The sequence below is a fragment of the Elgaria multicarinata genome, chromosome 3 (assembly GCF_023053635.1).
Source record: "Elgaria multicarinata webbii isolate HBS135686 ecotype San Diego chromosome 3, rElgMul1.1.pri, whole genome shotgun sequence".
NCBI classification, from domain to species: Eukaryota; Metazoa; Chordata; class Lepidosauria; order Squamata; family Anguidae; genus Elgaria; species Elgaria multicarinata.
In genome coordinates, this window is record NC_086173.1 from 118,853,274 (window position 1) to 118,863,069 (window position 9,796).

The window sequence follows — 9,796 nt, forward strand, 5'->3', positions numbered from 1 at the left end:
AAGTGCTGCAGGGTCTCCTCCTAGATTTTCTGCAAAGTAGTGTTGCTCTTGGGGAGCATTGTATATTAACACTGCTCTTATAGTACTTTGAGATACAGGAGTGATATGCTGAATCCGTCCTCTGTTGTAAAAATACAATGTAAAGTTAGAAATCGGGGTGAATGAGAAATTTGTTTCAGTTTGTTTTTTTAATCAGGATTTACCCAGTTCACACTGTCCAGACGGAACATGGACTTATATGTAATCTGTAACTGAAATCCATATGTTTCCAAGCTTGCAGTGTGATTCGTTGGTTAAAAAAATTGCATTCAAATTTGAAAAAATGTACACAAATACACTTTAATCAATGGGAGAAGAATGCATACAATCCAAAGATACACAAATTTAATGTGTACATTAGCATGAAAAAGAAGGGATAATATTCTACTGTAATAGCCAGTCTTTGCATCTGCCTGAGGATTACCCATTCTAACACACTAGTTGTGATCCAGGGCTGCAGTCTCCATGCCTAAAGAGCCCCAGAAGAGAAAAGCTTCTCATGTATACATGAAGCTCCAAGAACGAGAATTGCATGAGAGCATGGGACTATTAAGACCCACTTTTAACATGACTGTCTTCACTCGCCAGGAGAGCAGTCCCAAGTTACTCTACTGAAAGTGCGAAGTCTTAGACAAAATTGTGCACCAGGTGGTATATGCCAAAGGTGGTCAATTGCTTCAAGGGTCACTATGTTCTTCAGACCCATGTCCAGGAGCCAAAGCAATCCAAACTTCTCACAGATGGTCAGACTCTATAATAGAGTTGGCATCAACTAGCAATAGCTCTGGAGCATCTTTAAGAACATAAGAAGAGCCCTGCTGGATCAGACCAAGAGTCCATCTAGTTCACACGGTGGTCAACCAATTGTTGACCAGGGACCCACAAGCAGGACACAGGTGCAACAGCACCCTCCCACCCAAGTTCTCCACAACTAGTGCATCCAGGCTTCCTGCCTCTGATACCGGAGGAGTATAGGGCAGTGTAGGTGTTTGTCTTTAAGAGGCTGACTATCACCTGTCTTTTGCCTTTCTACTTTTTGCACTTCAAAGAGCAGTGCAATCACATTTATATAAAATAATAGTTGGAGAGTCATTACTAATTTTCCTTTCAAATAAAGCTTAAGCAATGTTTATTTTATTTGTTTTGCCATACCTTGGTAGGTTGCAGTGGGCCCCAGATCTGGAAATCCCTGTTATATGCCAGAATTGCAGAACCAAGTCTTCCCTATGAGGAGGCAGAGGTGTAAGTCCTAGTCAGGAATGACTTATGGATTCACCGCTGTTCAAGAACACAGGAACACCCACGGGGCCCTTGTCATCCGCAGAGTGGTAATGGTTCTCAGCAAGGTGCCAGCCCTCTGTGTTAGACCACAAGTAATCACAAAGCCCAGACCAGAGGTGACACCCCGAAAGAGCCGTTACTAGAGACATCTTCATAGCAACCACCTGCCCTGGCTCCCAGCTCCAGCCTTCCCCTTTCATTAGTATTACAAATCAGCAAGGCCTTAAAAGCAGAAATCAATAACAAGGCCTGTGCTGCGTGGTTAGAAAGCGTAATCTTAATGAGTTGGATGCAGGGTGACTTGCCATTCCTTGCCTTTCCTGGTTAACCACTGCCTGGCATCTGTTGAAAGTGCATCCGTAGCCCACTCTAAAAGCACTGCCTATGTGTTCACAGCTCCCAGGAACTTCTTTTATTATTTGTAATGGGATTAATAAATAGCAGCTGTTCCCTTTGTTTGTTTTCATTCATTAAACACAATTACATGCAGCCCGATTGCACCCTCTTTGATGCGAAATGGGAGAGAATAATTTTTCCTGTTGTTCAGTGCTATAATATGCTGTCATTGGCGCTGAATGAAAATCATAATTAATTTTCATTTGGGTTTTTGCATCTTCCTAATCACGGCAGTCCCAGCTCCTTAAAGCAGGTGACAGACATGCATCTCTCTCTCTATCTCTCTCTTTATGCTCCCTGTAGTTTTCCTCTTTACTGTGTTGCTCCCAGAAGGGCAACATGGTAACAGAAGATCAAACAAATACAAAACAGGTGGTAAATCTTTCAGCACTCACAAACTTTATTGATAGTCTCTTCTTGAATCAGGAAGGAAAGGGATTTGGGGACTGTGAATAGAACTCTTGCTTCCTTTCTTTTACTGGCTCCAATACCTTTAAGATTTTAATTTTTGCTACTGCCAACCCAATTAGTTGTTTTGGTTTGCATTCAAAGCTTTAGCACCACCTAGAGGTCTCTATGGTTGGTGGCAAGAAGCAGAGCTTTAGACAAAATAATGGGAACCTTTCGCACAGTCAACCTCAGGCCTGGGCTATCCCCATGCAGAACTTCAGCAGGCCAAGGTTTTGGACCTGGGAGCCTATAGAATCACCTTTCCTGTATGGAAAGTTGTAGGGAGAAGGTTCACTGAGACCTCCTTCCTTGGGATGCAACCTTAGGATATCTTTCACCCAGATATGGATTGGACTGCTTGAGCCAGCTTTCCAACTCTGTGACGGCCTTTGCATTCATGAAGTCTGTGACAAATAACCTCTGTGTAATCTGTGCGAAGCTTTTGAGTGCCTCAGCATCTGCGAGGCCCTGAGCGGCTGTGCTGTGTACCCTCCACAGCACGTGCTGCACGTTCAGTGCGGGAGACCTGTAGGGTGCCACAGCTGCTTTTAATCAAAAGGAGCTGATTTCCATACTAAGGAATTACCTGTAGGGCTTGTGATGGACCTTTCCTGCCTCCTAATAGTCAGTCTATTAATTATACAAGAGTTTGTTTCCAATTACGTAGCCAATGAAATGGTTAATCAAGTCCCCTTTGATGGATGCCTTGACATTTAATTGGAAAGGGAAATCCACCTTGCACTCACAACAAACTTAGCCACTATAATGGGATTTCTGATGGGTTTGCATTTTAATCATCTGTTCTTTATCTGGCAGTGCAATTTAAAGGAGGTGGAGCTTTGTTCCACACACCTCTGATGACAGGAATATCTTTTTTATGCCTCCACTCTCCCACTTTCTCAACCCCTTTCACTAGAACTCAAATGCCTGACTTTCCTGCCCAGTCCTTTACTCCCCCACCCCGTCCTCCATAGCCCTGCTCACAACATCCCGAGAATCATAGAATAGTAGAGTTGGAAGGGACCTATAAGGCCATCAAGTCCAACCCCTGCTCAATGCAGGAATCCACCCTAAAGCATACCTGACAGATGGTTCTCCAGCTGCCTCTTGAATGCCTCTAATGTGGGAGAGCCCACAACCTCCCTAGGTAAGTTCATATAACCTGGGTAGCTAAAGAATATAAAAAAGAATGGGTTTTTCTAGATGATTTCCAATATTACATTGAAATGGCAATCTTGGATGTTTCTGAGAACAGAACTAGATTTTTTTGTGATCTGCCCAGAGAGCTTCAGCTATTGGGCGGTATAGAAATGCAATAAATGAATGTGGGTTGTATTCTGCTGGATCAATTATTCCAGAATGGAAAATGCTGATTTTATGAAAGTGATATTCAAAAGGCAGGAGACATACCAAGCAGCATATCGCACTATGAAAACAATATGAAAGCGGTATATGGTCTGTGTCAATGGGCCCCGACAGTTGTCAGTGCACTTCAATACCGCTATAAAGCAGTAGTGTGGCTCCTGCCTCTTATATAGGGCTTCATACCACTTTCATAGTGCTATGTCCTGCTTTGTGTAGATCTGGCCTAAGTTAAATACTAGAAGAGTTTTTCTCCTGTCCTCTAACATGACGCATGGGTCATCTTAGAGCAGGTTTGGAGAATGTACTCCTTCCAAATGCTGGTGGACTGCAATTCCCATGAGCCCAAGGAAGCATAGCCAGTGGTGAGGAATCATGGGAGCTGCAGTCCAAGAACTTTAGGGCCACACATTCTCCATCCTTGGTTTAGAGACATGAGGTTCAGTGGTGAAATTCCATTGTTGTGATGTTTCCAATATTGGGAAGACATTGTCTGAATAGCAGCAATGTCTTGCATTGTTTGAGGCAGACCACACTCAGGCTGCATGTTGAATCAATCTGCACTGGTCCCACAGTTTTAGTTCTTCATCAGCAGTTTGTCTCACTCTGCAGAACAACCAAAGGCAGAGAAGAATGTTGAAGAATGACACTGTACAGGGGATGAGGTGCAGAGGCAGTTAGGATCAGATTCTCTCCTGGATTCACTGAGAACAGGATTTACTGTAAGATAGTTTTTGAGACTGGCGTATTCTTCAAGTGTAGGGGTGGACATCATAGAGTCTTCTCACAGAAAATTTAAAGCTGCTGAACAGCAGAATAATTTCTAGTTGTGAGTAATAATTAGAGATTGTATTTTGACATCCTTGATTTAAAAACGAAGTAGTTCTGTGCACACAAATCTTTCACTATCGAAGCTATGAAACCAAAAGTAAGCCAGATTGAGGGGGTAACTGCCTTGGGTGGGGTTAGACATCTGTAGGTGAGAATGGTGGGCAGGGCAGGGGTTAAACATCCCTCAGGCCCAACAGTGGTCCCCTGCTTTCCTTTTACCTTGGAAAGCGCCAGGATGGGTCCACACATTTGCAGGTACAACACCTTGTTCCAGACTGAATTGCTGCTGCTGCTGTGAGTGCCTCCCTATTTGTGATGTTCAGGAGAACAGCCATCTTGGAATTCTTCTCTGCTCAACCCTCAAAAGAGGGCCTTCATTGTCTCCTTGGTCAGCCTTTAAAGCAGGGATGGGTAACCCATGGCACACAGGCTGCATGTGCCCCTGCCACCGAAATTTGGCAGCATAGCAGCTACAAAAAATTGGCAGCAAACTGCTTCAGAGGCTTAAATTTCAGCAGCAGACTGCTATGGAGGCTTAAAAGGAACAAATCTATCTTGAAAACAAGCTAAATTTATCCCTTTTAAGCTTCTGTAGTGATTTAAAGTTTAATGGTTCAGGGGGATCTCTTCTAGCTTTCTTTTCTAGACTGCCCTTTGTGAAGAGTGTTTCAAATTACAGCAAGATCTTCCTCTTCTAACGATTTCCTCTCCCTTCTTTCCCTTGCCAGATTTTAGCTGCTTTAGAGAAGGATGAACAGGCCCGAAGGCAACGGCTGCGGAGTAAGTTGGAGCAGGCAATTGACACAATGGCCCTAAGTAGCTGAAAAGGCCGAGACAGTGCTGCAGACTTCCTTAGCAGTGGAGACTGGGAGAGAGAGGGCGAGCGAGTTGCGGCAGCAAGCAAGAATAGATTGGGGCCTAGCGCACGAAACCGTGCCCAGAGTCTGCTGCGTCTTGGAACCCTTTACACCAATGGAACAGCAAAATGAAAGACAAAACTTAAAAACCACCGTTATCAAAAACAAATTGAATCTGTCTGAAGACCTTTTGAAAGGAGCGACGTAGCCAAGAATCTGAAGGACCCCAGGAGATACGCAAGGAGGGCCTGGGGAAGGAACTCCAGCTTGACCGCCACTGCCCACTACTCCCACCCCACCCCAAGGCCTGTCCCAGATCTGGCAGTGGAAGGTTGGGGACTGCACTAACTCCTAGGACGACGTTTTTACATTATGGTTTCCCTGTAGCAGGCGGGTGGGTAGGCTTATCATTTTTCCCCCTTCTGTACTCGTTTCCTTTCCCGCCTTGCCTGCACACCTCTGCTCTTTATCTTCCCTTCCTTTCTCTCTCTCTGACCTTCTGCCTCTAGTGTTAACTGCTATATTTGCACAATTTCCACAAACTAGATTTTTTTTAAAAAAAAATTAAAAGCATAGGGATAGGGGGAGGGGAGGTTCTAAATTTTCAAGCAAACTTTGCAGGATTTTTTTTTTTTTAATGAAAGAACCATTATTTGGTTTGGAGTAGAAATGGGGGGTGAGTGGGACCAAGAGAAGCATCCCACTAATCTTTGGTTCTTCCTACATTTTGCCCTGTGCCATGCTTTGTTTGAATGTGTTTAGCACAGGCCAAATAGATGCTCTTGTTTTGAATGCTGCTTAAGCGGGTGCTGGAGGTGTAGACCCAAGAAGGCAAAGATCTTTAAAAAGTTGGGATTGCCATATGTAGCTAGTCCCAAAGGGACATCTTCCCCCTGTTCGTTGTGACAGGCCTAGTAAATCACTTTGCAGGAAGAGGTACATGTAGAAAAGAAAAGAAAAGTCCCAGCTTTGCCTTTTTATAGATAAGTCTGGATGAGCTACTTGGAAGTTGAGCTTAGCAGCTCTTCTGAAGCTCTCTTTGCCCCATCCTTGTAGTATACTCCCCACCCCCATTTGTAAGCTTTCCACTTGACATAGGGGCACTTTCAAACAAGTGATTCTACCCTATTCAGGCACTGTCTAGGCACAGTGAATGGGGCTGCCTATTTGAACCGATTCCCAGTATTCCCTCTTCCGCTGTCGAGGAAAGGTTTCTTAGTAGCAAATACAGTAGCACTTGATGCGGTCTATGCGGGAGGCCTACAGAGCAGCTATATCTACCTGTGTTAGCTGCGTTGTTCCTCCACATTCCCATGGCACTGGCAGTCTACGGAAACATTGGCCCTAGTCGAGCGATATCATCAGGGCAGGCTTCAAAGAGATGAGGAACAAAGCGTGATCCAGCGTGGAGCTGCAGTTTAGCACGGACAGAAAAAGCATTGAGTGGGTGGCCCCCACTTGTGTTTTTATAGTTGGATGTGTGTGTAGTTGGACGTGTGCATGTACACACACCTTGTTAGAATATTGAATTTATGCGTCATCCCATTTTCAGCCAAATTCAGAGCACCTCCCAAAACGAGGAGGAGGGTCGAAGGCAAGAGGAATAGTTCAGACAACAAAAGCTCTGCTTGTAATGGAAGTCCTTGTCATCTGCAACAAAATACCCCTAATTAGAAATCTGCGTCAGCAGATTTTGGGGGGTTGCGCCCATGGGAAAAGGGAGAGATAGTACAAAGGAAGAAGGAAGTATGGCTTTGTAATTGCACGGCAACAATTCAGTGGCTGCATTCAGACAACACAGTAGTCAATGGTGGGTTAATAGTCAACTCCATGGTTGATTATCAAGGGGATACTCCCCACACGACATATTCTTAAAAAACTGTGGAGTGGTTGGGACTGGCGTTGAGTGGACTAATAGTCAACCTGGCATTTGGCTGACACAGCCCCTGCCCCTCTCCCCACCCTCCCTCAGTTCTCCCGGTGCTATCCCAGCAGTCTCTGTGAGTTGTGCCAGCTGTAGCAGAGTGGCTGGCATGGCTTTGGCCACTGTTGCCCAGGAACTCTGTAGCCAGCCGAGATAGTCCATTCAACCCTGCAAAATAGTCTACTGAGCCCTACAAACAACATGCTAACCAACGGTTGTGCAGATAGTCAATTCTGCAGAGTGTTGGTTATCTCCGTTGGTTATTTTGAAGAACGTGTGAATCGTGGCGTGGTTTTTGCCGAACAGACAACACAATAACCAACCGTTGACTATTTAACCAACGGTTGACTACTTAAATCACCGTTGGTTGTTGTGTTGTCCGAACTGAGCCAGTATCTCTCTTCTGTGCTGCTGTCAGCGAAGAGCCAAGATCCTCAAGTAAAGAGTTTAGAATCATTACTTCCTTGCAAGAATCTTTAAATCGGAAGTGAGCAACTTGTGGCCCTCCAGATGTTTTGGCCTACAACTCCCATCATCTTTAATCATTGGCTCTGCTGGCTAGGGCTGTTGGGAGTTACCTATCCCTGCTTTAATTGATCTGTGATGACACACACATAAAGGTATTATCCATACCTTGTTTCAGCTACCTTGGCTCCCAACCTCTCTAGGTAGCAGGAAAATAATAATTTCTGTTGGGTTGGCACAGCAACACCAATTCCCATCTGATGGTACTGCAGCTAGTAGAAGAGCACACAGAGGCAACTCCTACAACTGGAGTCCTATTTTCTGTTCTGTGCTATTTGGGCCAACCCAAAGGCTTTATCCCCTTTCCACAATGCTGCTGGTTGGTGGCTGGCTTTGACCTTCATGTTAGCAAGCTCCCATTACTGTATTGCAGAAGGCCAGAGGGAACAGGTACCAATACTGTGAATGAGCAGAAAGAGCTTGGTGCTGTTAGTCACCTGCACATTATCCAGGTTGCAGACAAGTACCTCTGGTGCAATTAAAGGCAAGGGTTCCCTTAGTGCTGCCATAGATTTTTCTAAGGCATCTTGTATTGTGTGGAAATGTTGCGTATGCCTTCGTTTTATGTTGGCTCACACTTGAGTTAGAAGGTATCCTCATTCTAAAATACACTCCCCCCCACCCCCCGCTGTCCCTGGAATTTTGTACAACTGTCACTGCAGCTCTATCATTGAAATGTGAATTTTTTACTGTTGGAAAGGAGCCTTTTATTCATTAGTTACATTCACATTTTGAGTGGGGGAATATTATTCAGCATCACAGCACCTCTGCAAAAGAAGTCGTCATTGTTCTCACTTTACAAATATATAACTGAAGCTAAGGGAAAGTAAGAGTGACTTTCCCTAGTTAAGCTAGGATTTTAATCTGGCTCTTTGGCCTACAATCTACATGCTGGCTCTCCATCATTCTATTTTCAACTGGCCTGGGACTCTTGCACCAAAGGCTGGTTTATACAGTCACTAAAATAAACACATGAACTAAATTTCAAGCACACTAGCAAAACATTTCTGAAGATCTTGAAATGCCCACTCAGTTTGGGTTTCCCAGTCCATCGCTAACAAAGAGCCAGGACATCCCAGATTCAGCCTACAGGAAGTGGGAGACACAAGAACTTTCAAGGGCCTCATCAGGATTCTCCTCAAAATCTGTTTCTCTTTGCTCCTCTCCTTTTTGCCCATTATCTCTTCATTCCACTCAATCTTTACTCAGACTAACGTTGCAATTTTATATATGACTATTCAGAAGTAAGTCCTGTTGAGCTCAGTGGGATTTACTACCAAGCAAGCATGTATAGGGTTGCAGCCCAACGCCCTCAGTTGAGTTCTTGATGGATGTAATGCCTTTAATTATTATTTTAGGTTTACCAGTGTGATGAAGCCACTGCCCTAATTCAACTCAGGTGTCCAAATCCACCAAATTTTCAGCCTTCACCCATCCACCCACCACCAATAAACTAAGTTGCTATCTCAGCCTAGGTAATGTTGAGAGAGAGGCTGTGTTGCAGAACTTACCGAGCCTGACTTTGCCCCTTCCCTTACAGTGCAAATAAGGGGAAGAGAGGGATGTAATGAAGTTTTTAATTAAAATTTAAAATGTGCGTGTGTGTGTATATATATATATGTTGTTACAATCTAATTCTCATGCCCCAGTGGGGCACTGTATAGTTAACTGAAGGAGATCAAACCAATATCAAACATGGTTATTACACAAGCAGTGGGAAACCAAATTGGGGGGGGGGGATCAAATATTTCTCACCAAGCAGAACAATCTTTTGTGAAGCCTATATACATCTCAGATTGCTTTGTAATTTTGTTTTTAGCCTTTTTAATTTTTTTTAATTAAAGAGGAGGAAGAGGAGAAGACAAGACAATAAAAATAATAATAATAATAAAAAACCACCTATGGAGTTCTGAGACGTCTCTGGATCCGTAGGACCTGTGGGCTGTTGCATGACTGTGCTAGAGTTTAGTCTGAGTTGATCTTTTTTTAAAAGAAAAAAAATGCAAGTGTTGAATACTAGAGGTTTGTTTAGACCTTTTTATTTTTGAAATTTTGAAATTAATTTGTCACTTCTTGTACAAGGGCGGGGGGGAAAGAATTAATGTCAATGGTTTATTTCTTGAAAAGGGTA

The 9,796-nt window shown here is 43.9% G+C and overlaps 1 protein-coding gene across 2 annotated transcripts in view; it reads left to right on the forward strand.

Annotated features, from left to right (window-relative positions):
* PLXNA1 (plexin A1) overlaps positions 1 to 9,544 on the forward strand; it is a 340,506-nt gene extending 330,962 nt beyond the window's left edge. For both annotated transcript variants that reach the window (XM_063121369.1, XM_063121370.1), the window contains exon 32: positions 5,088 to 9,544. In XM_063121369.1, coding sequence (XP_062977439.1) covers positions 5,088 to 5,183 — 96 coding nt within the window. In that variant the 3' untranslated portion in view covers positions 5,184 to 9,544. The remainder of the gene's footprint in view (positions 1 to 5,087) is intronic.
* The last annotated feature ends 252 nt before the right edge of the window (positions 9,545 to 9,796 follow it).